Here is a 17,145-nt window from a genome sequence, read left to right as displayed (position 1 = left end):
TTAGTAAACAAGTTCTGTCAGGAGGAATGGGCCCAAATTCTTAACAACTATTGTGAAAAGCTTGTGGAATGGTATTGAAAATGTTTGACCCATGCCATAGAGTTTAAGGGCAATGGTACCAAATACCATTGAAATGTATGTAAACTTTTGACTTTGCAGAAAGTAATAAAAATAAAGTATTTGGCACCAGGGGGGCTCCTAGCTATTCTGCTGCCTGAGGAGAGCATTGAAATAGCACCCCATTCTTGCTTACAAGCTTACAAAAAAATGTCAAGGTACAGGCACCAAAAAAGTTTATATATGGTTGTCACAATAAATATACAACTATTTCAAATAGGGATGGATAAATGGCATAATACGCAGTAATAAGTGGAGTGAACAAGTAAAGTATATTTAAAACTGCTTTAGTAATGTGACATGGCAATATTGTATGTGGGCTGGTAAGCTGTGTATGCCAGGGCTGCTTTTTAGTCCGAGTCGGGTCTGTGGTCATACACTGCACTTGAATTTAGGAACCCAATCCAAACGCAGTGTGCAGGAGCTTCTCACGATCACATATGTCATGAAACATGGGCAAAAGATTGTGTGCAGGAGGGCTTATGGTGTATTACAAATGAGTATGAATATAACAGTCAGTCTATTAGATTCACCCTTTCCATATTGGAAACATTATGACAACAACAACTTTGAAAGATATCTCAATTAAATGAGGTACACTATATATTCTATAGAATTAATGTGTATACAAGTGGAATATACTAATGTCTAAGAACATATGCATATTCAGTAACTTTACGCGTTTACATTTTAAATTCACATACACTTGTGAATACATGTTTAAGTTTGTCCTAAAAAAGCACACCACAAATCACCCATTTTCCTATATAGAATTATATTTTGTGTTAATAACCCCCTTCCTCCACAAAATTGGTATTGTCACATCTCTGCAGAGACATTGGCCAAGCAGATATAACATTATTCTGTCACAGTTACACCTGTGCCACTCTTTGTGGCGGCACCCAGTACGGCCTCACTTACCTATCCGCGTTCCTGCTCCCATCCCGGATGGCCACCACTCGCAGTGATTGGCACTGGCCACTTCCGGGATTCTTCAAAAGCCGGCTGCTCCCAGCAACCTCCTGCCGGATCTTTGAGTGTTTGCCAATGAGAAAGCTTTCCCTGCATTACTTCTGTATTCTGATCTCCCGTTGTGACCCTGGACCTGACCCTGACTTTGTACCTTTGCTGCTAGACCTGATATTCTGCTCTGTCCCGGACTTTCCATCCTTGCCACGTGTATTGACCATTTGCCTGTCCCTGACCACGAGATTGCCCACTGATTCTGTACTTCGAACTTGGCTGCCACCGCTGGTAAGGCGCACCATCCTGCTTTGAGGCGGGCTCTGGTGCAGACCGGGTGCCACTTAGATTCCGTTCCCAGGTGTCAGCTTTTGTAATCGTCTGCTGTGAAGTCTGACAGTAAGATCTGGCCATGGATTCCGCAAAGGTGCTGTTTCTGAGACGGGCTGATATTACCAGCGTTGTGGTCCAGCAGTCCCAGCAGATTGCTATGCAAGGAGAACAGCTTCGTCAAGCCACCGCCATGCTGCAACAGTTGCTGGCCACTCATTATCAAATTCCTGCGACTACTCCTGCGACCTCTCCTGCTACCCCGGCTTGTCTACCTGCCTCTATACCAAGGCTAAGACTTTTTATGCCCAACAAGTATGATGGGGACCCCAAGCTGTGCAGGGGCTTTATTACTCAGTGCTCATTGCACATAGAACTCATACCGTCTCAGTTTGTCACTGAGCGATCCAAGGTAGCATTCATTGTCAGCTTCCTCTCCGGGAAGGCCCTGGCCCGGCCTACCCCTCTTTGGGACATAGGCAATCTGGTCATGGCTACGCACACAGCTTTCCTGGTATGTGTTTGAAGAACCAGCATGATCTTCCTCATGTAAGACCGCATTGCTGAACCTGCGCCAAAGTTATTCATTTGTGGGAGTGCATGCTGTACCCTGGCCTCTGAACTATCCCGGAATGATGCGGCTCTGTCCTTTAAAAAAAGACTTTTGCCTCAACTTAAGGAGACATTGGCCGCTCGTGACCTGCCGTTTACTCTCATCACACTTGCCACTCGGATTGATGTGCCGTTCATAGAGTGTGCAGAGGAGTTACGTCTCGAGCATCCACAAATCCATCCATCTAGCTTGTCTGCCACCTGCCTTCTAAAGGCCCCACCAGCCTCCGGCCTTACTGTCTGCAGAGGAGCCTAAACAGGTGGACAGACGCTCCCTCCCGGAACGTTCTAGACGATGTCAGAAGAATCTTTACCTGTATTGTGTCGTGGTCTACCTAGACGAAATCTTGGTTTTCTCCCCAGACCTTGAGACCAACAGAGCCTCCCTTTCCTCGGTTATATAATTTACGACAGGTCTCCAGATGGATCCTGTTAAACTGTCTGCAGTTCTACAGTGGCAAGGCCCAGAAGGTCTATGTGCCTTTCAGAGATTCTTGGGATTTGCAAACTATTTTCGTCAGTTAATTCGCATTTCTCCACTCTGGTGTCTCTCATGGTGGTGTTCACCAAGAAGGGCGCCAATGCCCACCTTCTCAAGGTTGAAGTCTGCCTTTGCCTTGGCTCCAGTTCTCCCTAGGCCTGACAAAGAGAAGCCCTTTTATCTTGAGGTTGACGCATCCTCCATAGGCCGTACTCTCACTTGCGTTTTTTTCTCTAAGACTTTTTCCCCCGCAGAGAGGAATTACTCCATAGGAGATAGAGAACTATTGTCCATCAAACTGGCCCTGGAAAAATGGCAATATCTACTGGAAGGGGCTCACCATCCAGTTTATGTATAAACAGACCACAAGAACCTCCCCTGTATCTCCAGAAAACCCAGCGTCTTAATCCCAGGGAGGCCCATTGGTCACTTTTCTTTTCACATTTCAACCTGTTGATCCATTCCATGAGCCCTTCCCCGTGCCTCTGATGTCATTGGAGAAGAACCTGTCCCTCAGCATATTATCTTCCCTGAACAACTGGTTGTTGCTGCTCCAGTGGATCTTTGGCAGCTTCATCCCAGCAAGACATATGTTCGACCTGCACTACGGTAGAGGATTCTGTTTTGGGGACATTCTTTGTGTCTGGCTGGGCACCCTGGGGTGCAATGCTCTCTGGCCCTTATCTCCCTCTACTACTGGTGTCCTGACTTGGTCAAAGATGTTCAGGATTTCGTGGGGTCAGCTCCTTTCTTCGTGGTCTATGGACGAATACCTCGTCCTTCTCTTCCTCTGTCCACCCCCTCGGATGTCCCTGCAGTCGAGGAACTGGTACAGTACCTCAAATCTATTCGGAAACAGACTTGCCAATCTCTTCTTCAGGCCTCTGCCCGCACCAAGAACCAGGCCGATAAGAAGCGTAGGACTCCTCCTGTCTTCTCTCTGGGTAACAAAGGATGGTTATCTTGTAGATATGTCAGGCTGAAGATCCCCAGCTACAAGCTTGGTCAACGCTTCCTTGGTCCCTTGAGATGATTAGACGCATAACTCCGCCTTCCTCCTATGATGCGCATCCCGAACTCCGTCAATGTCTACCTCCTGAAGCCTGTCATCTTAAACAGCTTCTCTCAGCAACCTCCTCCTCCAGAGGCTGATTCCACTGACATCTACAAAGTTATGGAGGTACTGGACATGAAGACCGTGAGAGGTATTCTGGACTGTAGCCTCCCCCAAAGGTTTCTCCAGACAAAGAAGTGGGGGAGACCGAAGGAAGGGGGTATTGACACGGGTGCCCCTGCGATCCACGCATCGGATCGCAGGAACACCCGTGCCCCTCTCCGTAGTGGCACCCCTGTTTGGCCTCACTAACCTCTCCGCATTCCTGCTCCCGCCCCGCCCGGGCACTCACTGTTTTAGAGGGCAAGTGAGAAGAGTCACAGCATAAAACGTCAGGTATAGAACCCCCATTTGCCATCCCAATCAAAGAGATTATTATAGTATATGACAAATTAACAGAAGAATAGACAAAATAAGATAGCAAACATTTAGAAAGGGGCGTGAGGGGGGGAGGAAAAGGTAAAGGGAATGGGGAGTCCGTAAGGCTGTGCTATTGTGGTCTGGAAGGACAGAGGAGCACTCTATCTATGACAAGAGCAAGTCCGGGAATTCCGGGGTGTTTATGAATATTTCTCAAGGGGCCTATGCAGTGTTCGTCTTCCCTGGATCTGGAGAGTCACTGGCTACCAACTCCTCCATTCTATGGATATACCCGAGTTCCTGAATCCACTCGACTGTAGTGGGAGATTGTGGGTTCTTCCAATGTCTTGGAATAACCGTACGAGCTGCGACCAGAAAATGTCGAAGGAGGCCTTTCTTAATAGTAGAGAGAGTTCCAGGTATGATTGACAATAGAGCAATTTGCGGGTGATGGGGTGACTCTCTTGCCAGTGACTCGGTGATAGGTATCAAATACCCTGATCCAGAAAGGTTGGAGAGCTGAGCAACCCCACCAAATATGAAGTAGAGTGCCCACCTCTGCACCACAGTGCCAGCACACATCTGAAACGTCAGGGAAAAATCTGTGAAGCCGAGAGGGGCATCTGTACCACCTAGATAAGAGTTTATAGTTCTTTTCCTGAGCCTTACAGGGTAGCGGCATCTTATTCGAAAACAAAAAGGCCTTATCCAACTCTTCATCCGTTAATTCAACGGCGAGAGCTTCTTCCCATGCCCCAATAAAGTTTGGCCTACCAGGGGTGGCATCCTACAGCAGCAAGCCATATATGGCGGAAAGCACATGAGAAGGTGAGGAGGCTGTCAGAATGTTCCGCGTCCACAGTTGTGTAAGATATCAATTGTCTGTGTTCCAGCCAAGACATTGGGATATCGGGATGCGAGTGGTTCAAGGACTCCATCGTAGGAATGGATTCGCCATCAACAATCTGGCCTAATCGGATGTCGGAAGAAGCCTCCCAACAGAGGAACCTCTGTCTACCCATGCCAGGAGGGAAGGCGGGGTTGTGAAGTAATGGAGTCAATGGGCCCCTCGTCCTGAGCAGAGTGTTCTTGTTCATCAGTATGTCCCAAGCAAGAAAAAAAGTATGGGGCGAACAGGGATTGGTTAAGGTCTGGAGGTCATGTGTGAGCTGGGACCCAAGAGAGGTAGCGTAGCTTGGGGAAGTTGAGGTCTAGTTCCAGCTGAACCCACTGCTTGGAGTCCTTATTGTTAGTTCAGTCGACCAGTCGTTGGATAGTGACCGCTACGTGATATAGTTTTGGATCGGGAAGTCCCATAGCCCCCCTAGCCTTTATGCTTCTTTATCAAAGAATTCCACATAAACACACATGCTATATCAGAGATAATGTGCTCATAGGTCCATAAAATGTCCTTCTGTAATAAAGATATTCACTTCAAACATTTTTGAGACATAAGCACATGGATAAGAAACATTCTACAAGTATGCACATTGAATGTGCACATACATTGCACTTGTATTCACACTAAGGTTTTATGCACACCTACAAGTTGCAGAAACAGGATGATGTATGCAGACTATTCAGACTATTGCCATTACACATGCATCAGAAACCTGATGAAAACACTTGCTTCTAATGCGTATAAGCAGGGGTGCACCAGCCACAAGGCAACTTGAGAAAGTAATTGGATAGGGGCGGGCAGCATCTTTGGGCAGTGCTGCCACCCCCTTCCCCAGTTGGTAAATTACTGCTGGCCGTCGCCCAAGACCGGGACATCGAACACAAGGACCAAGGCTGGTCCTTTACTTAAAGTAAAAAAAAACACAACTCTTGGCTTATTCTCTACGGCTCTATATTTTTCCCTGCCCATGCACACACACTTTGATGTGTCGCAGCCATGTGTTTCCATGCGCAGGTGGCCGTGCCTTGGCTCTCATTAACATTTCCAGTGAAACGCATGCGTGTGTTTGCAGTGAAATGCATGCGATCAGTAAACACTTTTGGCCGAGGTACAACCCCATAGCACTGGCGCCACATGTGATCGCACCCTGTGACCGCACCCTAAACAAACAAAGAAAATGAACACATCTCTGGACAAAGGATAATGCACGGATGTTACAGTTACTGCATATAAATTAAGTTATGAGGAGATGTTTCATATACTGTATACTTATGCATATAAAATTAGTTTGAGGGATTGCTCAATTTGTGGTATGCAGTATAATGATCATTAACAAGACTGTGGTTAATTGGGAAGCAATATATAAATTTACCCCTTTAACCCCTTAAAGCTTGGGGTTTTTCTGGGTTTAATTTTTTTTAATTACCCTATTTCCACAAGCCATATCTGAATATTTCTATGTATAGAGCAGTATGAGGACTTGTTATCTGCAGGACAAATTGTACTTTATAGTGGCACCATTTAATATTCTGTATCATGTACTGGAAAAAATTCAAGTATGGTGAAATTGGCAAAAAAATATGGATTCATTATTTTCTGGTGGGCTCTGTTTTTAAGGCTTTCACTTTGTGGTACAGAAGATACCTCCGCTTTATTCTTTCTTTGGCTCAGTACAATCAGAGATTGCACAAATTCATATAGTTGTTTTATGTTGTAATGCCTTTAAAATAAAAACCTGTGCATTAAAAAACAACTTTTGTTGATGTATAGTAACAGGCATAACTTTTTTATACTTTGGTTTACCCAGTGTCTTGCATTGTTTTAATGCAAGACGCAGGTTCTGGTTACTGATTGCATGCGTACAAAGGGGCTCGGCTGGGCTGGCTGTATACTACTGGGGGCAGGTTGGGCTGGCTGTATACTACTGGGAACAGTTTGAGCTGGCTGTATACTACAGGGAACAGTTTGAGCTGGCTGTATACTACAGGGGGCAGGCTGGGCTGGCTGTATACTACAGGGGGAAGGCTGGGCTGGCTGTATACTACAGGGGGCTGGCTGTATACTACAGGGGCAGGCTGGGCTGGCTGCATACTATAGGGGGTTGGCTATATACTACTGGGGGCTTGCTGGGTATATACTTGGGGGGTCTGTGACCAATGCATTTCCCACCCTCGGCTTCTACTCGAGTCAAAAGGTTTTCCCAGTTTTTGGTGGTAAAATTAGGGGTCTCGGCTTATACTTGGTTCGGCTTATACTCTAGTATATACGGTAATTCAACATTAAGGCTATGCCATATTTCAAGAAAGCATTTGTTCATACAGAAATATGAAAATATATCTCAAAGAAAACATTACAGTTTTTTAAAGGGGTGTTCCCATTTCAACAAATAAATATTGTTTGCCAAATCAAAAGTAGTACAGTTTTCCAATGTACCTCATGTATCTATTCCTCACCGTTTTCTAGATCGCCGCTTGCTGTCATTTTATGTAAAGCTTCTATGTTTTCTTCCATTGGAAAACAATCTGAATATGGTCACACTGGTGTATCTCCTGCTATAAGACACAGCTGTAATTTCTCTCTGGTACCAACAAGCCCTATGCCTGTGTGACCATGTACAGATAGATATCTGACTACTATAAAATGACAGCAAGCAGAGATGTAGAAAATCCATGAGTATAACTCTTAAAGTAAAGTATAACTTTATATCATACAATAACATTTATTTGCTGAAATAGGAATACCCCTTTGAGTAATTAAATATTTGATCTTACAAATTAAAAAGATAAGAACCACAATATTGAAATGATTAAATAAATAAAAATGGTATAATATACTTACCAGTACCACCAAATGCAAGGATGTCAATCTGCTCCAGTAAATATACAAAAAATGTATTTACTTGAGGAAAAAGACCCAAAACTGAAATGATGGGAAAACAACTCACGAATACTGAAAAAGAAAAATACAAAGACTTTTATTTTTTTGAGCACTTTCCTTTAAAACAAAAAAAATGTTAACAATGGGACTCCCCCACACTAATATATATATGTGAATATATATATATATATATAGGGATTAGGTAGCAGGGTAGGCGTTTCCTGGGGTACACTTTTTCCAGACACAGCAATTCCTGGGGGGAATTTATTGATGGACTTGCACCACAATTCTGGCGGTTCTGCGCCAAAAAAAAAAAAACATGTAAAAAGCCTTACACCACATTTATCAAAGCTTTTTAGACCTGTTTTAAACCATTTTCCGACTTGACCGACTGAGGGAGCGTGGTTTGGTCTAAAGGTGGTGTGGCCTATGTGAGCCGGGACGTGAGGATTAGCCCAAAAAAGGGCTATCCTCACGTCCCATCCATCCACCTACCACCCTTCTACCTTTATAGGTAGAATTGGGGTGGTAGGTGCCCTTTAAACAGCTACAAGTGACCTCGCCCTTAGAAGCAAACAATTAAATTAAAAAAATTGTATTTTTAATGCATTTTGAAACTAATTACAACAGCTGAGGATACAGTGCCTACAAGTAGTATTCAACCCCCTGCAGATTTAGCAGGTTTGATAAGAAGCAAATAAGTTAGAGCCTTCAAACTTCAAACAAGAGCAGGATTTATTAACAGATGCATACATCTTACAAACCAAAAAGTTATGTTGCTCAGTTCAATTTTAATAAATTTTAAACATAAAAGTATGGGTCAATTATTATTCAACCCCTCAAACCACCAGAATTCAGTTTGGTTCCCCTAAAGTATTAAGAAGTAGTTCAGGCACAAAGAACAATGAGCTTCACATGTTTGGATTAATTATTTTTCCAGCCATTTCTGACTATTTTAAGACCCTCCGCAAACTTGTGAACAGCCCTCATACATGGTCAACAGCATTCCAAGGCCATTAGAGACAAGATCGTGGAGGGTCACAAGGCTGGCAAGGGGTACAAAACCCTTTCCAAGGAGTTGGGTCTACCTGTCTCCACAGTTGGGAGCATCATCCGGAAGTGGAAGGCTTATGGAACTACTGTTAGCCTTCCACGACCTGGACAGCCTTTGAAAGTTTCCTCCCGTACCGAGACCAGGCTTGTCCGTAGAGTCAAGGCTAACCCAAGGACAACAATGAAGGAGCTCTGGGAAGATCTCATGGCAGTGGGGAAATTGGTTTCAGTCTATACCATAAGTAACGTATTCCACCGCAATGGTCTCCATTCCAGACGAGCACGTAAGGTACCTTTACTTTCAAAGCGTCATGTCAAGGCTCGTTTACAGTTTGCTCATGATCACTTGGAGGACTCTGAGACAGACTGGTTCAAGGTTCTCTGGTCTGATGAGACCAAGGTTGAGATCTTTGGTGCCAACCACACACGTGACGTTTGGAGACTGGATGGCACTGCATATGACCCCAAGAATACCATCCCTACAGTCAAGCATGGTCGTGGCAGCATCAAGCTGTGGGGCTGCTTCTCAGCCAAGGGGCCTGGCCATCTGGTCCGCATCCATGGGAAGATGGATAGCACGGCCTACTTGGAGATTTTGGCCAAGAACCTCCGCTCCTCCATCAAGGATCTTAAGATGCATCGTCATTTCATCTTCCAACAAGACAACGACCCAAAGCACACAACCAAGAAAACAAAGGCCTTGTTCAAGAGGGAAAAAATCAAGGTGTTGCAGTGGCCAAGTCAGTCTCCTGACCTTAACCCAATTGAAAACTTGTGGAAGGAGCTCAAGATTAAAGTCCACATGAGACACCCAAAAAACCTAGATAACTTGGAGAAGATCTGCATGGAGGAGTGGGCCAAGATAACTCCAGAGACCTGTGCCGGCCTGATCAGGTCTTATAAAAGACGATTATTAGATGTAATTGCAAACAAGGGTTATTCCACAAAATATTAAACCTAGGGGTTGAATAATAATTGAGCCACACTTTTGTGTTTAAAATTTATTAAAATATAACTAAGCAACATAACTTTTTGGTTTGTAAGAGTTATGCATCTGTTAATAAATCCTGCTCTTGTTTGAAGTTTGAAGGCTCTAACTTATTTGCTTCTTATCAAACCTGCTAAATCTGCAAGGGGTTGAATACTACTTGTAGGCACTGTAGGTGATTTATTTCATTACTGTTTACATTTGCATTTACGTGTTAACATTGTATTTGCTATGCGTTTTGTACATTCAAATGTTAACAGTAACATAATTAGTAAAATCAACTCTCCTCAGCTGTTGTAATAGGTTTCAAAATGAATTAAAAATGCAATATATATATCCCCTTCACGTGGCTTGTGTCCATGTGGATTGGAGACATTTGCAAAAAAAAGTCTCGTAAAGAAGCCAAAATTTGCACCTGCCAGGACAGGAAAAACTGAACATGTATCACAAGTAAAATTCACCTCAGAGAGACCAAACTATGATACATGTTAATTAGATACATGGTAATTAGGGCTGTGCAGTCTCTGGTCAGTGCATTAACCCTTTACCACAGGTAAGGAAGTAACCTGAAAGGAATATATACGCCATCTATTACCTTTCCAGCCGCTGTCCTACAATATATATATTTGTATTATAGTATCATAGTAGATAAGGTTGGATAAAGACATGGGTCCAACAAGTCCAGCCTATTATCCTACAGCAGTGATGGCGAACCTTTTAGAGACCGAGTGCCCAAGTTACAACCAAAATCTGCTTTTTTAATCGCAAAGTGCCAAAATGGCAGTAACGTATTGCTACTTGTTCTTCCAATCGTATTGGCCCCCTGAGGCAAGCAATACAGTTGAAAGAAAGAGTACAAATTCAGACTTTTGTTGTAGCTTCTCACCAGGGTCTCTCTGTAGAGAAAGAATGAAGGGTCCAGCAGGGGGACCTCAAAAAGATACTGCAACCCTGTCCATGTCTTCTCACTTTTCCCGCAGTACCAAACAGCCAATGAATTGTTCCTAAAAAATAGCGCTGAGAGCAGCATCTCTAAAGATGCCTGGGACTGCAGAAAGATTTGATGGATTTGTTTCTGTCTGGTGAACTCTGTCCTGGGGTGATAACCTGAGTGCCCACAGAAATGGCTCTGAGTGCCACCTCTGGCACCCGTGCCATAGGTTCGCCACCACTGTCCTACAGTGTTCAACCATTGGAAGGCATATAAAATTCTAACGCTGATACCAATTCCTTCCTGACTCCAATATGACAGTTATAATAAATCCTTGCATCAATGTTCCATCACAAGAATTTAATTAAAATTTATTGACAAGGATCTAGGCCCTCTGAAACTTGCCCATACATCACAACATCCTGGGAATTAAATACATCAAATACATTTTCCATGGCTGGGTAAGGAAAGCACAGCCTCATTGCTACCTTAAAAGGCAACTACTATAGTCTCAATATCTATGACAATGGTGAAACCGGTATTCCTGTGAAGTGAAGAAGATGTCACATTGCATACACGTAGGAGCGATCGATCATTATAAAGCTCTTGGTATTGCATCCTTTAGAAAGCTCTTGGCCCCAATCTATCAGGCTAATACCAAAGCTTCAAACATGCTCTAAGCGTGTGATGACGTCACCGCGACTGGATCCTGCGCAGCCAGAAGAGTAGAGAGGCAAGAAGACAGTTGAGCATGAAATTTTTTTTTTAAATTCACAGTGTAGGAAGATGCTAGTGGGGGCCCAATTTGCTCAGGGGACAGGGGATGGGGGACTACAGGGGGCTGGCAGGCTGTATACTACAGGGGGCTGGTGCAGTGCAAACACTTACATCCCTAACCACAGCCCAGCTATCAGCAGAAGTCCTGGGAAACCAGGGGTAACTCTTATACTCTCCCTAAAATTAATGCCCTGAGATCACCACTGCAGCCCCTGTACACAAACCAAGCGCCAAGCACTAGCAGAGAGGGAGGGAGAAAGGAATTATATTATCCTCTGCTTCACTGCCCTCGCTAGTGATTAGAAATTCCCGTATCCCAGAATATTTCTATGTAGTAATAGGTGGGCCCTCAAAATCAATTTCACTGGTGGGCCCCAGGCACCCCAGTCCGACCCAGAATATTTCTATGTAGTAATAGGTGGGCCCTCAAAATCAATTTCACTGGTGGGCCCCAGGCACCCCAGTCCGACCCTGGGGGAAGCTGTCTGGCTATATACTGGGGGGACTGGCTGGCCATATACTAGAGGGGGCTGTCTGGCTATATACTGGGGGGACTGTCTGGCTATATACAGGAGGGACTGGCTGACCATATATTGTGGGGGAGCTGTCTGGCTATATACTGGGGGACTGGCTGTCCATATACTGGAGGGGGAGGCGCTGTCTTGCTATATACTGGGGGGACTGGCGGACCATATATTATGGAGGAGCTGCCTGGCTATATACTGGGGGGACTGGCTGCCTATATACTGGGGGGGGGGGGTTGGTTATATACTGGGGGGACTGGCTGACCATATACTGGGGGGGGGCTGTCTGGCTTTATACTGGGGGGGACTGGCTGCCCATATACTGTGGGGGAGTTGTCTGCATATATACTGGGGGGACTGGCTGACTACATACTATGGGGACTGGCTGGCCATATATTGTGGGGGAGCTGTGTGGCTATATACTGGGGGGACTGGCTGGCCATATACTGGGGGGGATGTCTGGCCATATACTGGTATACTGGGGGGACTGGCTGACCACATATAGTGGGGGGGCTGTCTGGCTATATACTGGGGGGACTGGCTGCTGATATATTGTGGGGGACTGGCTGGCCATATACTGGGGGGGGACTGGTTGGCCATATACTGGAGAGGGGGGCTGTCTGGCTATATACTGGGGGGCCTGGCTCACCATATAATGTGGGGGACTGGCTGGCTATATATTGGGGGACTGGCTGGCCATATATTGTGGGGGAGCTGTCTGGCTATATACTGGGGGGGCTGGTTGTATACTGGGGAGGCTGTCCATATACTGGGGTGACTCGCTGGCTGACTATATACTGGGGAGCTAGCTGTATACTACAGGGACTGGCTGCCAATATAAAGGGGGGGGGGCTGGCTGTATAATGGGGAGGGGCTGGTTGCCTATATACTGGTGGGGCTAGCTCGCTGTATACTGGGGGGACTGGCTGGCCATATACCGGAGGGGGGGGGGGTCTGACTATATACTATGGGGACTGGCTGGCCATATATTGTGGGGGAGCTGTGTGGCTATATACTGGGGGGACTGGCTGGCCATATACTGGGGGGGCTGTCTGGCCATATACTGGGGAGGCTGTCTGGCCATATACTGGGGGGACTGGCTGACCACATATTGTGGGGGGCTGTCTGGCTATATACTGGGGGGACTGGCTGCTGATATATTGTGGGGGAGCTGCCTGGCCATATACTGGGGGGGGGGGGCTGTCTGGCTATATACTGGGGGGACTGGCTGACCATATACTGGGGGGTGCTGTCTGACTATATACTGGGGGGACTGGCTGACCATATATTGTGGGGGAGCTGTCTGGCCATATACTGGGGGGACTGGCTGGCCATATATTGTGGGGGAGCTGTCTGGCTATATACTGGGGAGGCTGTCCATATACTGGGGTGACTCGCTGGCTGACTATATACTGCGGGAACTAGCTGTATACTACAAGGACTGGCTGCCAATATACAGGGGGCGGGCTGGCTGTATAATGGAGAGGGGCTATATATTGGGGGGGCTAGCTCGCTGTAAACTGGGGGGACTGGCTGGCCATATACTGGGGGGGAGCTGTCTGGCTATATACTGGAGGGACTGGCTGGCCATATATTGTGGGGGAGCTGTCTGGCCATATACTGGGGGGACTGGCTGGCCATATATTGTGGGGAAGCTGTCTGGCTATATACTGGGGAGGCTGTCCATGTACTGGGGTCACTCGCTGGCTGACTATATACTGGGAGAGCTAGCTGTATACTACAGGGACTGGCTGCCAATATACAGGGGGGGCTGGCTGGCTATATATTGGGGGGGCTAGCTCGCTGTAAACTGGGGGGACTGGCTGGCCATATACTGGGGGGGGGGCTGTCTGGCTATATACTGAGGGAACTGGCTGGCCATATATTGTTAGGGAGCTGTCTGGCTATATACTGGGGGGGCCGGTTGTATACTGGGGAGGGTCTGACTGTCTATATACTAGGGGGACTCGCTGGCTGTATACTGGAGGGCTGGCAGTATAATGGGGAGGGGCAGGTTGGCTATATATTGGGGGGGCTATCTCGCTGTATACTGGGGAGACTGGCTGGCTATTTACTGGGAGGACTGCATGGCTATATACTCGGGGGACTGGTTGGCTGTAAACTGGGGACACTGGCTGGCTGTATACTGGGGGACTGGCTGGCTGTATACTAGGGGGACTGGTTGGCTGTATACTGGGGGGGACTGGCTGGCTGTATACTGGGGGGCTGTCTAGCTATATAGTGGGGGACTGGCTGCCCATATATTGTGGGAGAGCTGTCTGGCTATATACTGAGGGAACTGGCTGGCCATATATTGTGGGGGAGCTGTCTGGCTATATACTGGGGGGACTGGCTGCCGATATATTGTGGGGGACTGGCTGGCCATATACTGGGGGGTGGACTGGCTGACCACATATTGTGGGGGGGGGGCTGTCTGGCTATATACTGGGGGGACTAGCTGCCGATATATTGTGGGGGACTGGCTGGCCATATACTGGGGGGGGACTGGCTGGCCATATACTGGAGAGGGGGGCTGTCTGGCTATATACTGGGGGGCCTGGCTGACCATATAATGTGGGGGACTGGCTGGCTATATATTGGGGGACTGGCTGGCCATATATTGTGGGGGAGCTGTCTGGCTATATACTGGGGGGGCTGGTTGTATACTGGGGAGGCTGTCCATATACTGGGGTGACTCGCTGGCTGACTATATACTGGGGGAGCTAGCTGTATACTACAGGGACTGGCTGCCAATATACAGGGGGGGGGGCTGGCTGTATAATGGGGAAGGACTGGTTGGCTATATATTGGGGGGGCTAGCTCGCTGTATACTGGGGGGACTGGCTGGCCATATACCGGGGGGGGTGTCTGACTATATACTATGGGGACTGGCTGGCCATATATTGTGGGGGACCTGTGTGGCTATATACTGGGGGGACTGGCTGGCCATATACTGGGGGGGCTGTCTGGCAAATACTGGGGGGGGCTGTCTGGCCATATACTGGGGGGGGCTGTCTGGCTATATACTGGGGGGACTGGCTGCTGATATATTGTGGGGGAGCTGCCTGGCCATATACTGGGGGGGACTGGCTGACCATATACTGGGGGGGCTGTCTGGCTATATACTGGGGGGAGTGGCTGACCATATACTGGGGGGTGCTGGCTGGCAATATACAGGGGGGGCTGGCTGTATAATGGGGAGCGGCTGATTGGCTATATAATGGGGAGCTAGCATGATGTATACTGGGGAGACTGGCTGGCTATTTACTGGGAGGACTGCATGGCTATATACTGGGAGGACTGGATGGCTATATATGGGGGTATTGGCTGGCTATATACTGGGGGGGCTGGCTGGCTGTATACTCGGGGGACTGGCTGGCTGTATACTGGGGACACTGGCTGGCTGTATACTGGGGGACTGGCTGGCTGTATACTAGGGGGACTGGTTGGCTGTATACTGGGGGGGACTGGCTGGCTGTATACTTGGGGGGCTGTCTAGCTATATACTGAGGGAACTGGCTGGCCATATATTGTGGGGGAGCTGTCTGGCTATATACTGGGGGGACTGGCTGCCGATATATTGTGGGGGACTGGCTGGCCATATACTGGGGGGGGGGACTGGCTGACCACATATTGTGGGGGGGCTGTCTGGCTATATACTGGGGGGACTGGCTGCCGATATATTGTGGGGGACTGGCTGGCCATATACTGGGGGGGGGGACTGGCTGGCCATATACTGGAGAGGGGGGCTGTCTGGCTATATACTGGGGGGCCTGGCTGACCATATAATGTGGGGGACTGGCTGGCTATATATTGGGGGACTGGCTGGCCATATATTGTGGGGGAGCTGTCTGGCTATATACTGGGGGGGCTGGTTGTATACTGGGGAGGCTGTCCATATACTGGGGTGACTCGCTGGCTGACTATATACTGGGGGAGCTAGCTGTATACTACAGGGACTGGCTGCCAATAGACAGGGGGGGGCTGGCTGTATAATGGGGAGGGACTGGTTGGCTATATATTGGGGGGGCTAGCTCGCTGTATACTGGGGGGACTGGCTGGCCATATACCGGGGGGGGGGGTCTGACTATATACTATGGGGACTGGCTGGCCATATATTGTGGGGGACCTGTGTGGCTATATACTGGGGGGACTGGCTGGCCATATACTGGGGGGGCTGTCTGGCAAATACTGAGGGGGGGCTGTCTGGCCATATACTGGGGGGGGCTGTCTGGCTATATACTGGGGGGACTGGCTGACCACATATTGTGGGGGGCTGTCTGGCTATATACTGGGGGGACTGGCTGCTGATATATTGTGGGGGAGCTGCCTGGCCATATACTGGGGGGGGCTGTCTGACTATATACTGGGGGGACTGGCTGACCATATACTGGGGGGTGCTGGCTGGCAATATACAGGGGGGGCTGGCTGCATAATGGGGAGCGGCTGATTGGCTATATAATGGGGAGCTAGCTTGATGTATACTGGGGAGACTGGCTGGCTATTTACTGAGAGGACTGGCTGGCTATATACTGGGAGGAATGGCTGGCTATATACTGGGGGTACTGGCTGGCTGTATACTGGGGAGACTGGTAGGCTGTATACTGGGGGGGCTGGCAGGCTGTATACTGGGGGGGCTGGATGGCTGTATACTGGGGGGGCTGGATGGCTGTATACTGGGGGGGCTGGATGGCTGTATACTGGGGGGGCTGGCTGGCTATATACTGGGGGGGCTGGCTGGCTATATACTGGGGGGGAACTGGCTGGCTATATACTGGCAGGAGTGGCTGGCTGTATACTGGGGGGTGGCTGTATACTGGGGGGTGGCTGTATACTGGGGGTGGGGTTGTTTGGCTATATACAAGGTGTCTGGCTGCATACTGGGGGGGCTGTCTGGCTATATGCAGTGGGGGCTGGGTATATACACTTTCATCAGAAGGGAGGGCAAATGAGGGGCACTGCACTTAGACGACTTTATAATCAAAAAATGCATCAATACATATTGCTCAGCGATCGCATGGGGTACCAACATATAAAATCACAGAGCGGTGCTCTAGCTCAAAAAAGCGTCCAAGAAATGCAAGTAACCTTTCAATAGAAGGAAAAAAGTAACGATA

The 17,145-nt window shown here is 47.8% G+C and overlaps 1 protein-coding gene across 2 annotated transcripts in view; it reads right to left on the bottom strand.

Annotated features, from left to right (window-relative positions):
- PCNX2 (pecanex 2) overlaps positions 1–17,145 on the bottom strand; it is a 454,272-nt gene that overhangs the window by 196,762 nt on the left and 240,365 nt on the right. Inside the window, exon 13 of one of the 2 annotated variants that reach the window (XM_072141166.1) lies at positions 7,717–7,827. The exons of the other annotated variant lie outside the window; for it this stretch is intronic. Within the exon in view, the coding sequence (XP_071997267.1) occupies positions 7,717–7,827 (111 nt within the window). The remainder of the gene's footprint in view (positions 1–7,716; positions 7,828–17,145) is intronic. 2 annotated transcript variants of the gene reach the window in all.

This window comes from Engystomops pustulosus, chromosome 3 (genome assembly GCF_040894005.1).
Source record: "Engystomops pustulosus chromosome 3, aEngPut4.maternal, whole genome shotgun sequence".
NCBI lineage: Eukaryota > Metazoa > Chordata > Amphibia > Anura > Leptodactylidae > Engystomops > Engystomops pustulosus.
This window is presented reverse-complemented; position numbering and strand designations above follow the sequence as displayed.